This window comes from Budorcas taxicolor, chromosome 9 (assembly GCF_023091745.1).
Source record: "Budorcas taxicolor isolate Tak-1 chromosome 9, Takin1.1, whole genome shotgun sequence".
In the NCBI taxonomy this organism is placed as follows: domain Eukaryota; kingdom Metazoa; phylum Chordata; class Mammalia; order Artiodactyla; family Bovidae; genus Budorcas; species Budorcas taxicolor.
In genome coordinates this window covers 84,998,091-85,020,885 of record NC_068918.1, presented here as the reverse complement: position 1 = coordinate 85,020,885, position 22,795 = coordinate 84,998,091, and the positions used below count along the sequence as shown (strand labels likewise).

Genomic DNA, 22,795 nt, shown 5'->3' with positions numbered 1-22,795 from the left:
GATCCCTTCCTTCTCCCCACCCCCGAGGCACTTCTCTGGGTGGGTCCTGTCCCTCCGCCCCCTCCCACACCCAGTTAAATGCCATAAGAACTAGTAACTTTCAGATCCACACCATGAAGGGGGTGGGGAAAGAAGACTGCAAACGTGTCGCACAAGATGGAGGCATGCAGAAGAGAAGAAACCAAATGAAAAATAGAGGAGAGGACACGGCAGCTTCAGCGAGCAGCCCCACACCACGTGCAGAGGAGAGAGGAGTACCTTCGACTTGCCCTCCGGCTGTGCACTGCCTTCTTCTTTACCGTCGGCTTTGAGAGGCAAGGGCAGTTTGGATTCACTAGGAGACATCATATCTGCAAGACCCATAGATGCTAATCGAAAACAGGAGAGAGAGTTTAGGATTATACGTGTGACTCGTCAGGTTGTGCTCACTAACACAAGCTACCGAGTGATGGGGCACCCGAATTTCCCTCCAAGGAAGGAAAGAAAAAAAAGGAGAAAGAAACTGTAACTCAGAGAATGCTAATTTCTACAATCTAAGTAGCAAGGGATTCTTGCAATTCTTTCTTATCTTTAGGGGGAGAAAAGCAATCATTTAACTCAAGACCTAAGCCACCGAAAGTCAACTATTATCAATATTATGTTTTCAAAATTATTACGGTTTTAATCGTGGAGGTGCAAATAGAAATATGCTCAACGACCAAATTGCTAATTAGGGGTTGGAAGCAAAGGCTGGGTGTGTGTATTTTCACTGGCTGAGTGGAGGATTTACTGCTTTCTTAACTTCCTAAATTCACACAATCCATAGTTCGTAAAATCACTTACCACTTAATACTATTTCACTCAAAAGTCACATCTATTACATATGGCCTAGGCTACAAGGACAGAAGACGGTTGTAACAGATGATTTCGAAAGCAATCATCGAAAGTCATCTGTGAAGGAGAGGATTTCTAATTACTTTGCAACGGGGCTGGTTTCCGTTCTTTCTGGGGCAGGATGTACATGGATCAGTCCTCAGCTGCAGTTCAAAAGCCCAGGTCAAATACCCACACCAGCTCAAGTCAACCCTGCTATCCCAGGCAAGACTCATCTTCTAGCTCCCGACTCAGAAATTCAGTCAGGTTCATTTAGGCTATAGAATGAAAGGTCCCCAAAGGTCAACTGATTTTACCTGCAATACTAATAGACATTTTTAACTTAAAAATACGGGTTTAGCTTTCTTTTTAAAGGAAGAACAAGGCTAGAGTAGGGAATCAGTGTAGCTATCCAGGGTATAACTGCTGAATTTCTATAGAACCCCACTGTGCAAACCATCTGCACGGCACTGGGCTGTGAGTGCCACACCACCCAGCTGTGTGAAGAGGCAGAGTGAGGAGAGGTGGAAGGAGAAAGTGAGAGGGGAGAGAATTACGAGCCTTAAAAATGAGTGAAAACCAGAAAACATTCCCGTTTCAAAAGAAAATAAAACTCGAGGTTTTATGAACAGGACCCATTTCACATTCTGCGAATCAAAGTGTTGGCTCAACCACTGCCATGCACATGCAGCATAATGTGCCAAAAAAAGAAAAAAAGCTTAAAAAAAAAAGGCTCCACAGATTGCCCACTACAAAATGATTATTGCACATATTCATGTATTACTATGTTTTAGAAAATAATTAGTTTTAATTACAGCAGTGAGAGAGTGAGCAGGGCTCTGGCGAATTAGCTGGCAAGCTTGGTGGTGTTAATTTGCTAATATCGTTAGCATCACTGCAGGTTGAGACCAGAGGGTCCTGCCAAAAAAGCCTACCCGGCCACGTGCCCGTGAGTTTACATCAGCACACTCAACGATGCACTCTGAAATGCCTGTATTTTCCATGGGCACACTGGCTTGTTTTTCAAAGCCCATTTGCAGCCCAGTCAGCCCTTGGAGTCATCACCACACACACAAATCATAATTGGGATGTTTTTCTTTCTTTCTTTTTTCAAATTACTTTCAATACTTAGACTTTAAGAACTGAAACAAAAAGCTTTTTCAAGTGATGCAGCTGCAGAGAAAAATCTATTGGGATCAGCTAAAAACGCGGTTATTTTTGTGAATGTGTGAAACCTCAAAAAAGCAGCTGAGAGATATTACACCAAGAAGACAGCCTTGTGCAAAGTAGCGGATGGCTTTCCTGCAGCTTCACCTCTTGGGTCTACCAGGATATGAAATTGGGAACATCTTTACATGAAGAAACCCCCTTTTGAGAAGAGAAGAGAAAAAAAGCAGGGCAAATGTGGAAAGCAGGGCTTCTTTACCAAAGTCCACACGTTCTTGGCTAGCTATTCCCAGAGTGGGCTCAAAGGAACGATAATCACACAATTCCAGAGAAAAGTGCCAAGTCATGGGCATGGGGTTCCTGTTAAGTCCTGCTCCTTCTAAGGTTATAATAGTCTGTCAGTATTTATAATAAATTATGCCTGAATATGAGTTTTGAAAAATAGGAATTAGTAATTTCTTAGTAGTTCCTTCTTCATGCATTAAATGTGTTAATGTACACAAAAGTAATTATTTTTAACATAAAGCATTAGGCCAATTATTGAATTATGATAATTAATGACAATTTAGAGTGATTTAAAAATCACACTGAGATGAATTTATAAGCATATATAGGGGTTTGAAATTCCCCAAATTTCTTCATTTTCTATTATATATTTTAAAATGGGCATTCAGGGTATGCAAACGTAAGTATTTTTTAAAAATTATTTTGAGAGAAACATAAGTACAAAATATAGAGGAACAGCTCTACTTTGTATTCCTGCTTTGTATGAGTGTCACATACTCAATCGTGTCTGACTCGTCATGACTCCTCTGTCCATGGAATTTTCCAGGCAATAATACTGGACTGGGTTGCCATTTCCTCCTCCAGGGTATCTTCCCTGGTCCAGGGATCAAACTTGCGTCTCCTGTGTTTTATTTTACCAAATGGATCATAAGGTCTTTCCTTACTGTGGCTTTTACTGTTCCTTTTGTTAAAAAGTTTATTTTTGACTTCTTACCAGAATTCTCAGTGAATCACTGCAAACAGCCATATGTCTCCCAGGGCACTATTTTTTTTTCTCCTTTTCCAGAAGAGGAAGACCCCCAGTATTATAAGGATGTGTTAAATCAAAGCACTGTTCCTCCTACTGACATCAGTAATTCCATATGTAGAGTTCAGACATGAAAAGGGGCAGTAAAGAACCTGTGACTATGGAGAGAGCTGTGTGGGTACTGTATATACATCTTAAGTATTAGCCTCTGGCTTTACCATTGGAATTTAAGAGAAGAATGAGCTCTTAAAGTAAGTGTAGGTCAAGGTCCTAAGGCAGCTTTCCCACCCTGGATTTAGTACATTCAACAAGAACATAAAAAACATATGGTGTGAGTAAAAGTGAACTTAAACATTCATTCCTACCCTTCCAGCTCCCTTGACTTAGTCTCCCATCACAGCTACAAAATTATTCCCAGAAGATGGTAAAACAGGACCAGAAACACACAAACAGTTCTTTTTCATGGCAAATAAAATACTCTGTGAAATGTTTAAAACTCCTTGTTTTTGAAAACACAGAAGGTTCTATCTAAGTGTATACACTTGCAGATATTCACCGTTTTTATATGTAGCAAATATATAGAGAATACAGTTAACACATACAAAGGGTATGAGAAAAGCTCAGGAGAAACACTTCTCTCTGGCTGGGTCAGCAGAGCTTGAAACTTCCTATGCTGACGCCTCCAAGGGGCCGGTGCCTGGCCACAGTGCCACAAGGCTGATCATTTACTCTCTTAGGTTATTTGGATGGAAATGCGCTAAGACTCTGTGCAGTGACTTCTGCGGAGGCGAACTTACAATCACAGATGGTAGATATATTTTCTAGAATTTAGATATCTTCTTTAAGGTAATGGTTTATATGTAGATAATTATATGACTAATGATATTATAAAATGAAACATGAGTAAGTACAACATAACTAACAGAACCAGTATTATATAAGGGTATATTTAATAAGGTTAAACTTGATTTGCAATTTTTCCCATAGTAATACATAATTCTAATCTTTTAGGCCAAATATATATTTTAAAACTACTTCTTTAGAGGGAAGCAAGCCCACTGCTCACCATCCCACTTCTCCCCGCATCTGATGGGAGGAGAGAATTGCCACATTCACAGTCACATTGACTCCATTTAAGTAATCTCTTGCTCACTGACACTTGTAACAATTTGTCACAGTACACAGGAGAACTTGATTTTTGGCCTAGCACACTGTCTACAGGATAACTGTCTGAACTCAGCAAAGAACATGCTGGAATGCCGGTTGCATGAGCTGCTAACTGAGGTTCCTAAAACACCACTGGCCATCATTTGTATTATCTGTACTTTATCCAAAAGTGTCCATGGTTGGAGAAAATGTTTTGGTGTTATTACTGGTAATTTATTTCCATGGGCCCAAACCAGGAAGACTGAGGTGGTGATGATCTAAGTCATTTCTGGCCCACCTCTCAGCTCAGTCGCTCAGTTGTGTCTGACTCTTGGCGACCCCATGGACAAGTCTAGACAAGCACCTGCTAAGTCACTTCAGTTGTGTCCGACTCTGTGCGACCCCACAGACGGCAGCCCACCAGGCTGCCCTATCCCTGGGATTCTCCAGGCAAGAACACTGGAGTGGATTGCCATTTCCTTCTCCAATGCAGGAAAGTGAAAAGTGAAAGTGAAGTTGCTGAGTGGTGTCTGACCCTCAGCGATCCCATGGACTGCAGCCTTCCAGGCTCCTCCGTCCATGAGATTTTCCAGGCAAGAGTACTGGAGTGGATTGCCATTGCCTTCTCCGTAGACAAGCACAAATCTAGACAAATCAAGTGTACACCTTCAGACCACAACTCTTGTCAGGAGCTGCACTGTAATTGTGGGCTCCTCTGTCATTCCCATGTCCCTCAGAGACTGTAAGGCAGTTAAGCAGATTCACCTGTATCCATCAATAGACACACAGTAAATGCTAAATCATCAATTTTCCTTGGATATGCTGGATGATTACTTTCTATCAGGTAACACTTGACTTAATAAAGCTGAAATCAAGTCATATAAATGGGGAGAGGAAAATTTAATAAATGCTTAAATTATTAAAAATTCAGTATTTCAAAATGCACAATGCAATAAAAAATATACTACTACTGGCCCATACAAAAGACCATGAGGATAAATGGCCTTTCATTGAACATTTCCTCTGTATGAAATAACAAATAGCTGAATTATCTGAATAATAATAATAATAAAAAGAAACCCTCTCTGTGAATCTCCATTAAATTGGTTACTACTCAGGAATACATAAATCTTCTTAGGCAGGGCATCTATTTGTTGTTGGTTATTTTTGTGGCTCTAGGTCCAAAGGAAAAAAGGGAAAAATGAGTGCTGCTAATAGTGGGGAAAATTTATTGTGCGGTTTCAATGCTCTAAAGTAATCTTATTTTAGCAAGCCAGACAAAACACATAATGTCATAACCCAAATACACCATTACCTGGGACGGTGCTGCGAAGGAAAGGGAAAGCTTCTAGCTAACAGTTCAAGCTTTTCACCTTTCATATTAAATGTAAAAACATCCACCTCGCCAGGATGAATGACTGCTTAACATCAGGAAGGGCTATTTTATTTATTTATTTGAAAAGCTTGATTTTCACCAATATTTTTCCTCTTCCATACACTTTTAAGGAGAAGTGATCAGGAATGGCACTATTAAATTAGGCCCTAGAAATCAACAAACAATAGATGCTCAGTGGGATGCAAGCCCAGTGTCTAGCTGTCTGTCCTTCCTGATCAAGAGACAACAGCTCCTGGGGCGGCCTTTCAAAGATGGAGAGGTTAGAAAGGTGGCGGAAGGCAGAGGAAATGAAAAAAGGTTAACAAGTGGGAGCCTAGCCTCGGACTCCATGAGGTTTTCCTAACACATCATAAAGCACTGCAAGACACACAGCTGGCTATGCAAAGTTCCAGATTAACTACAGGAGGGAATCCTGCCCAAAATGTAGGAGTCAGAAAAAGTTAACAGGTCAGGTGAAATACGTCAGGCGTTTTCTCATTTAAAGAGCAGTGTTCATCATCCCTAGATACTTAGGTGGATTTTAAGGAGGTGGTTCAGGACCTAAGGGGTCTAAGAATGTGGAACATGTGCACAGTTTTAGACATTCTTGTTGCTTCCACAAACTGCCAGAACATTCTTAGTCCACTAATCAGATTAGATTCGCTAAGAATGCAATTATTGAGATCATGGAGTATTCTGAAAAAATTAAGTATCACGAAAAATTTAAAACAAATTGTTAAAAAATGCATGATTTCTCAACAGAGACAGTCTACAAATAGCACTTTAAAAACAACTATTTTCATGTATACAGTTAAAGGTGAGTTTCCCTAAATGCAAAAAAACTAAACCCTCTTTCAAATACTACCTTTTCCTACCCTTCAATCATTTCCTTTGAGATATGAATTTTAATGCTTATTTCCACCATCAGCAAACAGAGACTACGGACTTTGTCATGGGATCTTCCAATAACGTCCAAAGAGAGAGAGAGCTTAGTGTATGTAAATACTTTGCAAGCAATCTCCAACAACACTTGAAATACGTCCACATATCACACAAATACAGAATGAATAAAATAATTTACATAAAATTAATGTCCCTAAGATTTAATAGATGGAGCAAGTAACCAAGAGAAGCAGTATTTCCCCTCTTTTCACCAAATGATCTGACTGCTCAGGTTGCTTCTACACTCTCAGTGGTGCAAACAAGAAGAGAAGAGGGGAGGGGAGAGCAGCCCTCGGAAGCAGGGAGCTGCCACGGTTACCTGTTGAGCTGTTCACCATATTGGGCGTCATGCTGTAGGGGGGCGCCTGGGTGTTCATTAGCCCAGAGCTGTTGTTCATGGGCTGGCTGTAGGGTGAGCTGGAAGCCATGAGTCCACTCTGATTCATGCCGGGAAAGCCGCCTTGCCTACATGAAGAGAAAGCACATGCATCCGTATACTGACCACGCACAGGAGCCGCAGTTTACCCGGCAGTCATTTCTCACCATGGCGGTCATTATGTAAGGGGTAGGGCCGTTATTTTTCTTCTTCCCTTAAAATAATTTATTTCTTGAAGCAAAAGACTGAACTCTACTGCTAACTAATTACTTAATGCACCATGTAAAAATTCCAAATAATGTAAGTTCCACAAATAATCATGTCAGGTGTTCCAGGTTATAATTTATAGAGAGGAATATGAACAGGAAAGGGGGATCTTGAAATAAGAACAGGAATTACAAAAGCAAGCAAAATTACTTTCTAACATTTAAAAAGATTTGACTCTTCATTAACATAACTGAATACCCTTGCGTCAAAAACCAAAAGCCAAGAAATAAAAAGCAGATGGGCAGTGTGAAAATGTTGTTTAAAAATTTTTTACTTTGACCTAAATTTTCTGATATAATAAATACTGGAGAAAGAAACTCCAAAACTCCCTTTAACATTGTGTAATTAGGTACTATTAAAAACACATCAATTTCCCTACATTAAAATTACACAGTAAACATCAGACTTCCACTTCTTTTTGTAGAACTTCAAGATTGCCAGGAGAAATATCAACAACCTCAGATATGCAAATGATACCACTCTAATGCAGAAAGTGAAGAGGAACTAAAGAGCCTCTTGATGAGGGTGAAAGAGGAGAGGCAAAAGCTGGCTTAAAACTCAACATTCAAAAAACTAAGATCATGGCATCTGGTCCCATACTGGGTTTGAAAAAGTGGAAGCAGTGACAGATTTTATTTTCATGAACTTCAGAATCACTGCAGATGGTGAGTGCAGCCCTGATATTAAAAGACCCTTGCTCCTTGCAAGGAAAGTTATGACTAACCTAGACAGAGTATTAAAAAGCATAGACATCACTTTGCCAACAAAGGTCTGTCTGTGTAGTCAAAGCTATAGTTTTTCCAGCAGTCATGTACGGATGTGAGAGTTGGACCATAAAGAGGCTGAGCTGAAGAACTGATGCTATTGAATTGTGGTGCTGGAGAAGACCCTTGAGAGTCCCTTGGACTGCAGGAAGATCAAACCAGTCAATCCTAAAGGAAATCAGTCCTTAATATTTATTGGAAGGACTGAAGCTGAAGCTCTGTGCAGCTGAGGCAAAGAGCCAACTCACTGGAAAAGACCTTGATGCTGGGAAAGATTGAAGGCAGGAGGAGGAGGCAGGGACCAAGGATGAGACGATTGGATGGCATCAATCACTCAGTGGACATGGGTTTGAGCAAACCCATGGAGATAGTGAAGGACAGGAAAGCCTGGCGTGCTTCAGAGTCCCTGGGGTTGCAAAGAGTTAAACATGACATGTTGTGACTGAACAACAAAGGAGTTTTTATACTGGAGGTAAGTGACCCAACAGGCTCCCAGTCAACCCTTCCTGCACTCCTGAGCAGACTCACTTTTATAGTGACTTAGTTTTGTGCCTATGCTCTGAGAAAGACAAACTTCTCTTAAATCCTGCAAAGAGGAAAAGGGTATTCTTTGAACCGAAGGAGACAACTGTCACACAATGTCATTCCTCTAACTGCTGGTAATGAGACAGGGAAAGATAGAGGGAGAGTTTTGAACAGCACGGTGGTTTAATTTTCCCAGGAAAATTATGATACAGAAAGAAAGATAATGGTAATACTAAAAAATCTTGCCAAGACTCCACTGTTGGTAGTCAAGCTTTTCTTATGTCAATAGCGCACTTCAAAAAAAAAAAAAACTCTTCAAAGTTTTGGCTACTAACATTTACTCTAAGGAGTAAAGCTGAGAGGAGGGCTAAAAATGCTGAAAGTGAAAAAGCTGGCTTAAAACTCAACATTCAAAAAAACGAAGATCATGGCATCTGGTCCCATCACTTCATGGCAAAAGATGGGGAAACAATGGAAATAGTGACAGACTTTATTTTCTTGGGCTCCAAAATCACTGCAGATGGTGACTACAGCCATGAAATTAAAAGACACTTGCTCCTTGGAAGAAAAGCTATGACCAATCTAGACAGCATATTAAAAAGCAGAGACATTCCTTTGCCGACAAAGGCCCATACAGTCAAAGTTATGGTTTTTCCAGTAGTCATGCATGGATGTGAGAGTTGCACCATAAAGAAAGTTGAGTGCCGAAGAATTGATGCTTCTGAACTATGGTGTTGGAGAAGACTCTCGAAAGTCCCTTGGACTGCAAGGAGATCCAACCAGTTCATCCTAAAGGAAATCAGTCCTGAATATTCATTAGGAGGACTGATGCTGAAGCTCCAACACTTTGGCTACCTGATGCAAAGAACTGACTCATTGGAAAAGACCCTGATGCTGGGAAAGACTGAAGGCGGGAAGGGAAGGGGACGAGAGGATGAGATGGTTGGATGGCATCACCGACTCGATGGACACTGAGTTTGAGCAAGCTCTGGGAGTTGGTGATGGACGGGGAGGCCTGGTGTGCTGCAGTCTATTGCGTCACAGAGTCAGACAGAGGGACTGAACTGAACTGAAAAATGCACAGACACCTGGCTTATCTGTTCCAAATTAATTATGATTACAACCCTCTCCACCTCCATTAAACTGCCATTTGGTGGTTCTTAATGCATAACAGTAAAAAAAAAAAATTAACAGATTACTTAAGAAATTAACATAGGTCATTAAAAAATACTATTCTTTAAGTGCAGTTATTTTCAGTGGATTCAACTTTCTGCTTGGTAGAAGTTCAAACTTCGCCTAGCTGAATATTCAAAGTATCAAGGGTTTGAGTGGTTTTTTTCCTTCTTTTAAATATTATACCAACCATTCAGAGAAATTCTACACAAACTAACACTTATGATGGCTTGGAAAGAATATTCTAGAGAGCTGAAAGGCTAATGTGAGTGTGGCTCTGGGAGGAAGGAGTGTTATTTCTGCCTTGAATTCTCAGCTCACCTAAGTCCCCCTGAAGGTGGTAGGGATTAGACTACAGGTCATTAGAACATGTCTAAGACCACCCGATGGTTTCCGATTCATCTCTAAGTTGTCAAATACTTATAAATACACTGCCCAGAAGCTATGAACATATCCCTATACAGTTAGGGTTTTAAACATCAACAATGTAGACTATTGGCATTAACTTTAGTATCTTAGGTTCTCTTCTCAGGTGTTTTCATTCAACATGACAAGTTAACATTTATGTAACTGTTTCACAAGAAAGCAAGTATTACCTGTTGGGATCATTCTCTCTTAGCTGATAAACCACATGAAGAGCATCCTTGACTATGAACAGGCTGTGTTTTCTGGAGACTAGTTCCAAGTCAGCGACTGCTTTCAAGTTTCAGCCAACTTTCACCTGTCCTTCAAAATTCAGGTTTAGGGGTCACCTCCTCTATGAAGCCCCTCCTTATTCCCTGACCTGGAAGCTCTGCCTTCTCCAGACTCTGTGCCTTTTATAGCTTTATAGCTTCTGCACTTTCCTTTGTATATTAACATAATTTAGGTTCATGTCTTGGCTCTTCTAGTGTATGCCTCTTGAGAAGTACAAATAAGCACATCACAGCTACTAAGAAGTGTTTGTTAAATGAATGGACAGAAAACGTTTTTATCATTGTGAACGGGCATTTGGATAGATGACTACCTTTTCAAGCTTCCACCAAATTCAGTTTCACATTTGGTGAAACTAACATGTATATGAAACTCAGTTCCTTCGGCACGCTTGTTTACAACTGAGGTGGAAAAAAAGAATCAGAGTATAAAATCCACCAGGCAGATGGTTAAATTAAGTAACCTCAAAAGCCCAATTCTAATCTATTATTTCTCCCCCAAGTCTGCATCTTCAATCACCATAAGATGATGAAAGTGCACATTAACAGGTTTTAAAAATAACAAAAAGTTCAAGATTTAAAGGTCTGTGCAGTGGATGTCAGTTGCTGGTTACAACCGTCCTCGATGAAACTATGCCTATGGCTTTAAAAGTCAGACTGAAAAGCCAGGGCTCTTGACTCTGTCATTAGTGACACCATCCACCGTTGCTGGGATCCAGGAAGAAAACTCTCAGCCCAGTTCTTACATATGAACATGGAGGAACTGATAATGATGATAAATATTAGTGATTTATTAAGTATTGACAAATATACTCTGCATGATTTCTAGGTACTTTATACATGTAATTTTTTAAGTTCCTGGAGGAAAGAAGGGAGCATAATGGTCACATACAGAGCAAGAAAATAAGGATCACAGAGATTAAACAACTTGCCTGAAGACACACAGCTAGTAAGTGGTAGAAGGAGACTCCCCCAAGCCTGCTCGCAGACCAGTATACTATATATCCTCCCTCAGGGGTCCCTAGCCAGCAGACACTCCATGGGACAAGGCAGCCTGCTGTGTACCTTCCTTGGGTCTACCACACTTCTCTTTTGTTGTATTGCTGCTGTTGTTATTCAGTCGCTCAGTAGTGTCCAACTCTTTGCGACCCCATGGACTTGTAGGATGCCAGGCTTCCTTGTCCTTCCTTCACTATCTCCTGGAGTTTGTTCAAACTCATGTGCATTGAGTTGGTGATGTCATTTAACCATCTCATCCTCTGCCGCCCTCTTTTGTTGTAGGAAGGGACAAACCAGAGCAGTGCTTTTCTCTGGGTTCCTGGAGGGCTCACTCGGTGAGGTGGACACAGTGAGAGGTGGTGGAAGTGGACAGATCAACCCCTGGACACTGACCTCGAGGAAGGCACTTATTCTGGGGGCTACAGGCCTCCTGGGTGGTATCCAAGCAGGAAGGAACTGAGAGGGAAACAAGCCCTCCCAGGAGAGCAGGGCACTCGTGCTCACGAGTACATACTTGGCCACCTGTCTAAGTGGGGGAGAGAGCCAGCCTGTCATTATTACAGGAGAAACCCTATTCATGACTGCTCTGGAAACCACTGCCAAGACTATTGGTAATTTTGAACAAGCAAAATGGGCTTTATACTAAAAAAGAGCTTTCAATGACCTCTGTTGAATTTTGGAAATGGAGACAATTTGTTTTTTGGAATGAAACCGAAGATGGTGGCCTCTCTGATTAGGCTGAGTGCTCCAACTACTGTGGAGCCACCAACAAGAACATTTCCAGGGCTCACGACAAAAAGCTAACGCGGCTGGGCCGCTGACCACTTCCAGGACCACAGGCAGTGCTCACAGACTTCTTTCTGACACTGCAACATCTGGAGTGCTCTGAACAGAATCAGGAGCGCAAAGCAGTCACAAGACAGTTCCTTTTTTTCAAAAGGAAACAAGAGCAACAAAACAAAAACAGCCAAAAATACAAACTCACACAAGGGAAACATTTTCAACATAAAATGCTGCTCAAATGGAAGAGCAAAGGGCCCCAACCTTGATCTTTGGGTGTGTGAACTGCTGGCCTGCAGTTTCTAGCGGGTCTATGGGCTCAGATGGTTTTTATCATGAATGATGCTCTCCTGATGCCATAGACTCGTTACCCACAATGGCTGTGGCAATGGAGGCCAAATAATGTCTGAGAAGCATGAGCTGATAAACACCTGAAAATGACTTTTTGTTGCTGTTATGCTGCTGAGGCGGCTATTGGTCTGCGTCCTGTGAAAATGACTGTTGGTGGCTCCACAAACTGTGAGGCACTTACTACATGGCCCTGTGCTGTTGGGGCCAGGGTACAGCCCGGCATGACCCCCCAGTCTGGAAGTGTCGAGATGTGATGTGCGGGGCTGTCATTTAGAAGCGTGGACTTGCAGAATGAACCAAAGGAACTTTAATCAGTCTTCAGCTGGGACTAGACCTAGGTGTCTAAGATCTGTCATTCCATGACAAGAAGGAGGTCATCACAACGAGAATAATTCAGACACGGAGCCTGCCCGTTTGCACTTCCATCCAGCACCGTTCCTGCCCGCTCCTCAGTCTATACATAGACCAGCAGGTTTTCACAGATCCTTTTATTCATGTGGGAGATTTCTCAGACATGACACATAAATCTGCCAATAATGGGCTGGCTCTGTGGGAAAAATCCCAGAAGCAAACACCGATTTTGAAAGTGACCATTTCCAATGGTTCACTGTGAAAACAGAAAGGAGAACACAGCTTCCCACTACAGTCTGAATTTAGCAGGTGAAATGTAAGTATGAAATCAATAAAGAGTAACCACACATTTATAAATATCTTGTTTTAAAGTCAACTACAATAACATGTAAAGTAAAATAAAGTCTGTAGATGATTCTGGTGTTTTAAAAGAATATTTAGGTCATATTGTTTTAGCATTCACTACTATTCTTTTAACAGGGATAGACTGGAATGTGTACAATGTTCATTTTGAGAATGAATTGATTTCTGATACAGCTCTTTGGAGAAGGGCAGGGGCAGACAGAGGGCTTCCTTTGTAGCTCAGTAGGTAAAGTATCTGTCTGTAATGCAGGAGACCTGGGTTTGATTCCTGGGTCAGGAAGATTCCCCTGGCAAAAGAAATGGCAACCCACTCCAGTATTCTTGCTTGGAGAATCCCATGGACAAAGGAGTCTGGTGGGCTGCAGTACATGGGGTAGCAAGAGTCGCACACGACTTAGCAACTAACCCACCAGGGGCAGACAGAAGTATGTTGAAACAGACACCATGTGAGTGATGTCACTATAAAGCCCCAGTGGCAAAGACACATGGAGGGAAGCTCCACTCTGAAGAGTTCCAGCACTGGAGACACCATTCCCAAGTCAAAAAGAGCATGCTTTACTGGAGAACGGCATGACCACCAAACACATCTATCTTTCTCTATATGAACTGTCACCATGGACTTAGTTTAAGTTATGAAGCCAGAAACATAGTTTAAGTTATAAAGCCAGAAAAGATTGCTTATTGAAAAAATAAATGAGACTAACACTGAAATTTAGGGCACTTTCTCACTTAAAACCCAAAGCTATCAGAACCGGGAACATGAAACTCTGAAAAGCTCAATTTCAGCAGTTTATCCTTGGAGAGGATACACTCCCATTGCATACACAATATCACACAGGATGCCCTATTTCAATTGTTTTATAAACAAACATTTTGCACGTATGTCTCCAGATCACTGGTGAAACAGACTTGCAACCTAAGTTACACAGCAGCTCTTCCAAAGCAATACCAAGAGGGACACACTGAGTCAAGATTAGAGTAAGTCCTCTGCAGACGAACCTTCAAGTTGCAAACTTTCAAAGATGTGAACGTGTGTGTCATCAACATAAGGCGTGAGTGAAAATGCAGCTTGGACTTACAAACTTACTTTGTTGGATTTATGAACCAACTGGACTTATGAACACCCTCTTGAAGCTGAACTTGTTCATATGTAGTGGACTTACTGTATTCTAAATCTAATATCTGAAGAGTGAAAATCACTAGCTCTGCCCCCAAAACAACACAATCAGAAGGAAAGCAAAAGCTGTCTGAGCTGCAGCCCACTTTTGGTGTGGCTAATCCATGAATACACCTGTCATAACAAACACAACTACAGTTCTAGGGGTGAAATCATGTTATAATCTCAACAAGCCAGTTGCTCTGGCTAGAAATCAACCCTGTGAAGATAAAGCAGCACTGACACTGAGACAAAGAACAAACGTGAGAGCCAATGACTTAAAAAACTGTAGGCTCCTGGGAAGATACACAGCCACATGCTACTGTTAATAAAACTATCACACCCTTTTCACTCAGGAAGACATGCTATTAATACAATAACAAAATTAATCAGAAATGCCCTCTGCGTAGTTGACAGTTACAGTCATGTGTTCATGATGGGTGTGGGAGGGGAAGGGAGGAAGGAGCACACCAGCGGGCCCGGACAAAGGCAAACAGAAATCAGGCCACCAGAGCTGGGAGTGGCCAATAGCAAGCACACTGGGTGGATCATGGGGAAGTGTGAGCACTGGGGGTGCTTACACGGATGCAAACAGTTTCACTGAGAGGTGAAGGAGAAAGGCGGGGAAGGCAGGAGGAGCGCCTTAGGCATGGACAGGCCCACCTGAGGAGGCCAGGGCGCGTTCCCTGAGGAAGGGATACGGGGCCCGAGCCTTAGGCATGGACAGGCCCACCTGAGGAGGCCAGGGCGCGTTCCCTGAGGAAGGGATACGGGGCCCGAGCCTTAGGCATGGACAGGCCCACCTGAGGAGGCCAGGGCGCGTTCCCTGAGGAAGGGATACGGGGCCCGAGCCTTAGGCATGGACAGGCCCACCTGAGGAGGCCAGGGCGCCTTCCCTGAGGAAGGGATATGGGTCCTGAGCCTTAGGCATGGACAGGCCCACCTGAGGAGGCCAGGGCACATTCCCTGAAGAAGGGATACGGGGCCCGAGCCTTAGGCATGGACAGGCCCACCTGAGGAGGCCAGGGCACCTTCCGTGAGGAAGGGATACAGGGCCCGAGCCACTCCTCAGGTGAGATCTGAGGGATGGAATGGGACTTAATCAGGTGACGGAGGAGAGGAGAGGAGAGAAGACAGATGAGAAGGAGGGAAGGGCCACGTCACGAGGCTTCAGTTCTTCTGCCTGTACCCTCAGAGGAGCTGACAGAGGTTAGGAGTTTTAAGTGGGAGAAATGGCAGAAAAGGATGTGTATTTCAGAGGCATGGTCCTCTGCGGGCACACCTGAGGCGGGAGGAGTGAACACAGGGCAACAGGTGTGAGGCTCTCATGAGAGTCCAGGTAAGAGAAGGCAGTGCATGGAGCCGGGCTGAGTGGGGAGCAATAGGAGGCTGAGCCCTGCCTTAGAGGTAACCTAGAAGTACCTGGTGATGAGTCAGACGCTGGGGGTAAGAAACAGTGGCTGGGACGTCTCCTGGCTGCACGAGGGGCAGGTGTGGGGCAGCTGCTGTGAGGGAAGACATCAGGGGACAGGAGCTGGGCCTTGGACACGTGGGGTCTGAGTGGCCCTGAGCTGCCCGAGGCAATGGCCAAGAGGCAGCTGGAGACGCAAACCTGGAAAGCAGAGGGTGAGTCCCTTCATTCATTCATCCTTCTTCCCTAGGCAGGGACACCCTTTACAAGGCTTGATCTGTTTTCTAAGGTCTTCTCCTTGTTGTGAACATGATTCTCTTTCTAAGGCAGCCTGTTCCCTTAGAGAGAACTGAAATGGGTATGATGCCAGCAACAAACTGGTTAGAGCAAGTCATCAGTCATTTCCCAGATATGAATTAATAACCCCCCAAACTCTTTGGTAATTGACACATTTAAGTGCTTTTCTTTTAAGGGTAGGCATTCGACATCTCTATGAAGAAGGCCCTTCCGGTAGAGGGGGCGACGACGGTTAGCCTGTTCTCTAGAACCATCTTTCCTGGGTGCACGTTTGCAGATAACTCCTCCGAGCAGAATTTCTCCTATGCGGGTCTCTGTTGTGGGCTTGTGTAACACAGAGGTGCCCACAGGGCCTGCCTGTGCCTGAAGCATTCCTCCTGCTTGTCTCTTGTCTCCTTCACCCCGCATCTCAGTGAAGTTGTTACGACCAAGCACGGAGGGATCCCGCATATGCCATCCTGAACTTCCTGAAAGCCCACATCAGAAAGTTTGTTTCCTTTTTTGTTAACTACTCTGTGTAGACTTCTCAGAGGGCTCCAATCTGTTATCAGTCCTGTGGCTGGCACTCACTCAAAAATGCCACCAGCCACGCAATTTGGAGATTTAGTACTTCCTTTTCGCCTCAGTGAAGGTAACTAGTTTCAGCTGTTCCTAAAGCCGCTGACTGATCTTCACCTTGTTTCGCAAAGCAGCCAGGAGAACAAACAGAGCTCCAGGCTTCTGAAGTGAGAGACTTCCTCGTCGGGGTGTGAAGAAAACACAAAAACTCTCTGGCTACCTGAAGTTTGGTAATTGATAACTAGGAATGTTCTCTTCATCTCAAAGTTGATTTCGGTTTGTTCACCCCATTGTTCTGTTATTACGAAATGTTTACTGGCAATCATACAAAAATGACTAAAAGTCTCCCTTCTGAAGATGCTACATTCAGAGATTTTGACATCAATGCTTCTCTCAAGTGCAAGTGTGAGAGTTGGACTATAAAGAAAGCTGAGCGCCGAAGAATTGATGCTTTTGAACTGTGGTGTTGGAGAAGACTTGAAGAGTCCCTCAGACAGCAAGGAGATCCAACCAGCCCATTCTAAAGGAAATCAGTCCTGAATATTCATTGGAAGGACCAATGCTGAAGCTGAAACTCCAATATTTTTCCCACCTGATGCAAAGAACTGACTCATCTGAAAAGACCCTGATGCTGGAAAAGATCGAAGGTGGGAGGAGAAGGGGACGACAGAGGATGAGATGGTTGGATGGCATCACTGACTCAATGGACATGAGTTTGAGTAAGCTCCAGGAGTTGGTGATGGACAGGGTGGCCTGACATGCTGCAGTCCATGGGGTTGCAAAGAGCTGGACACAAGTAAGCGACTGAACTGAACTGAAGTGCAGGGTGTTAAGAAAGCCAGAGGGGGTAGCACCGGGCCCCAAACCTGTCTTTCCTGGAGCAAGAGGTGACCCCAGACCTTTGTGGATGCTGGCACCTGTGGCTTCCAACCAGCCTCTAATAAGCTATAACTGGTGCATAGTTCCCTTGTCTGGTAAAAATGGGATCTGTTGAACCTTGTGAAAGAAAAAATGAGTTGCCACTGATGTCCCCCATAGAAAGAAAAAAGTGTCCCGTTCTAACTGCATGATATTCAAGATCTTTGTTTTAAGAAAGTTTATCTTGAGATCCTAATACCATTCGAGATGTCCAATGACTTATAAAGGGGACTATTCTTTGTCAGTGACAGGAGTTCCCAGCCTCATACCAAGACACTCCCTGCATGTGTACAAGCCATAAGGGAGAGAAAGCTGACACAGGAATGGGTCTCCTTGGAGGTACAGGCACCTCATACACAGGGAGCAAACCAGCATGACAGGTACTGAGGAGCCAGTTAGTAGCTGTAAACAAGCTGACCCGTGTACCGTTTCGGGAGGGAACAACCAAGAGGGCACAAATCTCATGCATATTCAGACTTTTTAGACCCTAACAGACCATTCTTAAGACTTCTTAGACCCTAATGGACCATTCTTGGACTTCTTACACCCCAGTGAAGCATTCTTAGACTTCTTAGACTCTAGTGGACCAGTCTGTTGGCTGAAAAACAAACAGAATTTGAGTCTTGAGATCTGCATTTCATACGCTTTACCACAGCAACACTAAAACCCTCTAATGAGGAATGCACTTGTCCAGGGCTGCAGTGTCAGGAAAAATATCAATACTACAAAGTTACTTAATTTGGTGAAACACTATTCAAAATTAGGGTAAACATGTGGCAGGAAAGGCCTGGCAGCTGAGCAAAACTATAGTTCTTTATGTCTATACCAGTTAATCAAAGAAGCAGGAAAGGCAGGATCCAGCAAGTTCTTCTCGGTAGGTTTTTAACAGTCAAAACTATTCCAGTAAGAGTTAACAAGGGACAAAATCTTATGTGTGCTCAGTCATGTCTGATTCTTTGTGACTCCATGAACGGTAGTCTGCCAGGCTCCTCTTGCCCATGAAATTTTTCAGGCAAGACTACTGGAGTGGGCTGCCATTCATATTCCAGGAGATCTTCCCAATCCAGGGTTGAACCTGCATCTCTTACATCTCCTGCAATGGGAGGCAGATTCTTTACCAATGGCACCACCTTTCGGTTGGGTATTTTAATCTATACGATGGAAATGGAGCTAAAAATAAGAATGAAGGTCAAGATCAGGACAGCTGCAGGGAGTTGCTCCCACAGCCTCGCTGCTACCAGCTGAGAGGTGCTCTGAGCTGTCACAGAATCCAGCCTCCTTTCCACCTATGATCGTCACACGGTCACCCGCGACACCTTCCCTGCCCCAGACTGGATCACATCTTCTTCACCACTTATAAACTCTTCCTGTTGCCTTCAGTCCAAAACTCTGTTGAGGTTATGAGATTTCAGGCTGGCAACCACTTGACACTTCCGGGTTTCAGCCTGAGAGCCCTGCAGGTGGGGGCTGAGGCCAGCAGTACTACCTGACACATTTGTGATCACTCAACAGCTGCACTTGAACAGCTCTGAATAGCTGGGACTGACTGGACTCTGTTGATTTTTTCATGGGTGGACTGCAATGCTGATTCCAGATATGCTAATCTGTTTGTCCAGTGTAAGTATGTGGCATGTGGAGGCAGATGTCATGAAGCCCATGAGGTCAGACACGAAGACAAGCGGCCTGGATGAGTGAAGAGGGGCATGCGTTCCACCGATGGGAGAGCCATCTGGTTAGTAAGAGCCCAATCCAATACACATGGCACTGTGAGCTCGCTTAGGCAGCAAGGATGGCACTCTGTAAGAGGTTCAGACTGGGACACGGACAGGAGACCTTCTGAGAAAGCAGGTCTAGGTATGGAGGGGAGCTTGGAATACCAGAGTATCAGGAAGCTACTGTTATCTGAGAGGATACTCAGAGGTAGAAAATGAGACAAAAGATCGCCTAAGCCTGAGTTAAGGTATCAGTTCTGTTTAAACATCAGTCTCTCCTAATTCAACCCAGTGTCCCCAGCTCTGGTCCAGTTGTCTTCAGCCAGTGCCTACCAGGTACAAAGCACAGGTCATTTGAGCTCAGGCTTGTCCTGTCTCTTCCCTGTTTTTCATTAGGGCTCTTCAGCTGCAGGAATTTCTAACGCAGGCCCCAGAACTGTGCTGGTCCCACACCAGGATCCCCCAGTTTACAACAATAAACACAGGCTCACGAGCTTCCCTGGTGTGAGACTGGGGTGAGAGTGTGTGTTTTTATTTAAAAATCTCTCTAGATAATATCCAGTCATTTAAGGAACTTCACAGACTCCAATCTATTAAAAGGTTTGCTATACATTTCATACTTTGATTCCTTGGATCTCATTAAACTTTAAAAAACAATTTCTCCTGGTCTTTTAAAAACTGTGTTTTACTAATTTTTTTTTAAATTTGAAGACTAATAAATGTAGTTTATGGCTGCCATAGTTATTCTGAAACTGAAAGATTTGTTTGAAATCATAATCTTAAAATACCAACATAGTAATATTCATTCAAATTTTGAATTTTGAAAGAAAAAAGGAGCTAAAAATGAAAGCATAATGTTTAGGTGTTAAAGCAAAGGCTTATATTTAATTGCAAAAATTAAAACTCTATTTAAGTCTTTGAAATCTTTTTGCTTTGTCTTTCAATAACATGGCTTTTCAGATCATAGCTATTATTTTAAAACCTAATTGGCCAAAATCCAAAGGGCTAAATTCTTAGTGAACACAGATCACTCCGAGCTCTTCAAGCCCCATGTAGCTGAGGCCTGACATACATACGTTTCTTCCCCTTCTCTTTGACACATTAATGCACTATCTCCATCACTGTTTCCAAACCAGTGGCTCCTTGACCATCAGCAGAGCTGCATCACTGGCTTCAAGGAAATAACAGAGAAAAAGTGCCTTGCTGGCAAACAGCAACTGGGAAAATGAATTATAAATACACCTCACTAAAGAACAGCTGCTGGAAGGTGTGTGCATGTGTGTGTGTGCACATGCACAGAGGACAGACATAAGCACCTACGGAGGCCCACGAGGACACACCAACCTGCCTGGGTGTGTGTGTGCCGTTTCCAAGCAGAGAAACCACTGCTGAGACTCTCACAGAATAGTCACCCGTCTCAGCACCAATAGTTAGGTTGCTACTGATCCAGCTACCAAGACTTCATGAAATTTATTCACCTTGTTAAAGAGTGGCAAAGACTGAAAAACAGTATTAATTAAAATCTCTAATCTCATACTGTACTAAAAACAAAAACATTTAAATTTCAGTTGTCTGATCTTTCAGTATGACTTAAGAAAGAATTAAAATGTAGGTCTCCAGACTGAGGGTTGTGATATTCAGAATAACAATTCCTTCTAGACAGGAGAAACGAGACTTTTCACACTGACTCATTTTTGCTACCTTTAAAAAAACCAAAAAAACCCAAAAAAACAACAACAACAAAACTAAGCAGTCTGAGAGTTTTCCTCCATCTGATATTCAGTTAGTCCACTGAGGAGTTTCTCAGGGACAGAAAAGGATGACAGATATGGCTTGTAAGAGCATCATGAAAATGTATGCACTCGTAAAAATGCCAACTTCTGTTTCTATTCTTGCACAGCTCATAATTCTTACTTCAACAGCTACACTCCAGTCTCAAGAATAAATGCAAAATGTTAAAGTGTAATTGGCAGGCAATCAAAGGGTGAAAAGGATAGAAATTCAAGCCCAACTGTGTGCCACCAAGTAAACTGTCACTCCATCTCATGAGGTGTGTGGCTCCAGAAATAAACTCCCTGTGATGCGCAGGGAGTTTGCGTGGGGAGCAGCAGAGCACTGCCTTCCTTCCAGGCGCAACAGAGCCTCTGATGAAGACAAGTAGTCCACACCTCAACACATAAAGTTGGGTCTCCAGTAAGACACTGATGAATATCTGCTTTCTAATAGTAGATCTGCCTTTGAAACAGAGAACTAAAATTAGGAGAGCTTTTCTTTTTTTTTTTAAAAAAGAAAATCTAAAGAGACAGCACTAAGTAGCAGGAAGAGCAGTAGGCCCAGGAGACTGGCCCTGGGGTCTGCTTTGCCCCTCCCGTAACTAAATAACCATGGCAGTAATGTGTGGGTCTTGGTCTCCTTCATCATAAAATTGAGGGGTACAGACTGGATGACATCTAAAGTCCTTCCAGCTCTAAAATTCTGTTACTGTACAAGTGGAACTCTATATCCTCTTGGAATTGATTCTGATGAAAATATTACTACTCTAAAGTTCTCTGCCAGGACTTTGACACAAACCATCTCAAGCCACTAGAGACTTGATTAAGGTTGAGCTACAGGAGGTGCTCTGGCTGGCTGACTTCAAGGAATAAAAATCTACCATGGCCTAAAGATCTAGGGCTTGCCAGGCCTTCTGTAAATTCACTGAAGTCATGCATATTCCTTGGATCTTATTTCTAAGGAAAAACAAAAAAATCTGGATAATGCTGAAATATCCAAATCCACAGATCAGCTGTATTGAGCAAAAATGTCAATTGTTGGACAATACTAGGTGGGTGGCACCTAGAATGAATGAATGAAAGTAAAACACACTAAATGACTGAGGAAAATTGATTTCACATGTGTGTATATGTGTGTTAAGCACAGAGGTCAATCATTCAACAAATATGAAGGACTATGTTACAGCTTGGGATTCATGGAAATGCTTCTTTAGAAGCAGTAAGTCAACATCTTTCTTAAACTGTTGGCCAACTTTGGCTCGCCTGCGCTTTGACAATGTCTCAGAATTCTTCCAAAGTGATGCTACACGCTGCCGTCAGAATTGGACTGAATATGAACGTCATCTGCCAGCTCTGACTAGGCTTTTAGTATGACAACTCGTATTTCCCACTCTCTGCTTCTCATGGCTTCAAAAGAGCAGAACATTATCTAGAAATGTTTTAAAAATGAATACAGCAAGGCATCTTCTGAGTAAAAAGTATATCAAGTGTGTATGGGGGGGTAGCCTGGACAGATGTTACATACAAACTGTTCATTTCAATTTACTGGCTAGTATTATGCAGCTAATCTAGTAACTGGTAAGATTCATAACATTCTATTGTAAATTGTCTGAAAATCAAAATGAGGGAGTCCTTCACTCAAAAGGTGACAAAAATTGATTCATCATGTTTCTGAACTTATTCAGTGTCACTCTTAAAAAAGGAAATAATAAAACTAGTTAAATCTATTTTGTTTTTTTCTCTAAACTATCTTATATCCAACTAGTTGAGAAACTGAAGCATAACTGCCATAATCCTTCATTTTTGCAGTTAGCT

General features: G+C 42.8%; 1 protein-coding gene across 1 annotated transcript in view; it reads right to left on the bottom strand.

Annotated features, from left to right (window-relative positions):
- ARID1B (AT-rich interaction domain 1B) overlaps positions 1–22,795 on the bottom strand; it is a 424,182-nt gene that overhangs the window by 35,156 nt on the left and 366,231 nt on the right. Inside the window, exons 9-10 of the mRNA XM_052645664.1 lie at positions 6,835–6,980; positions 259–368 (exon numbers count right to left, since the gene is read on the bottom strand). Coding sequence (XP_052501624.1) covers positions 259–368; positions 6,835–6,980 — 256 coding nt within the window. The remainder of the gene's footprint in view (positions 1–258; positions 369–6,834; positions 6,981–22,795) is intronic.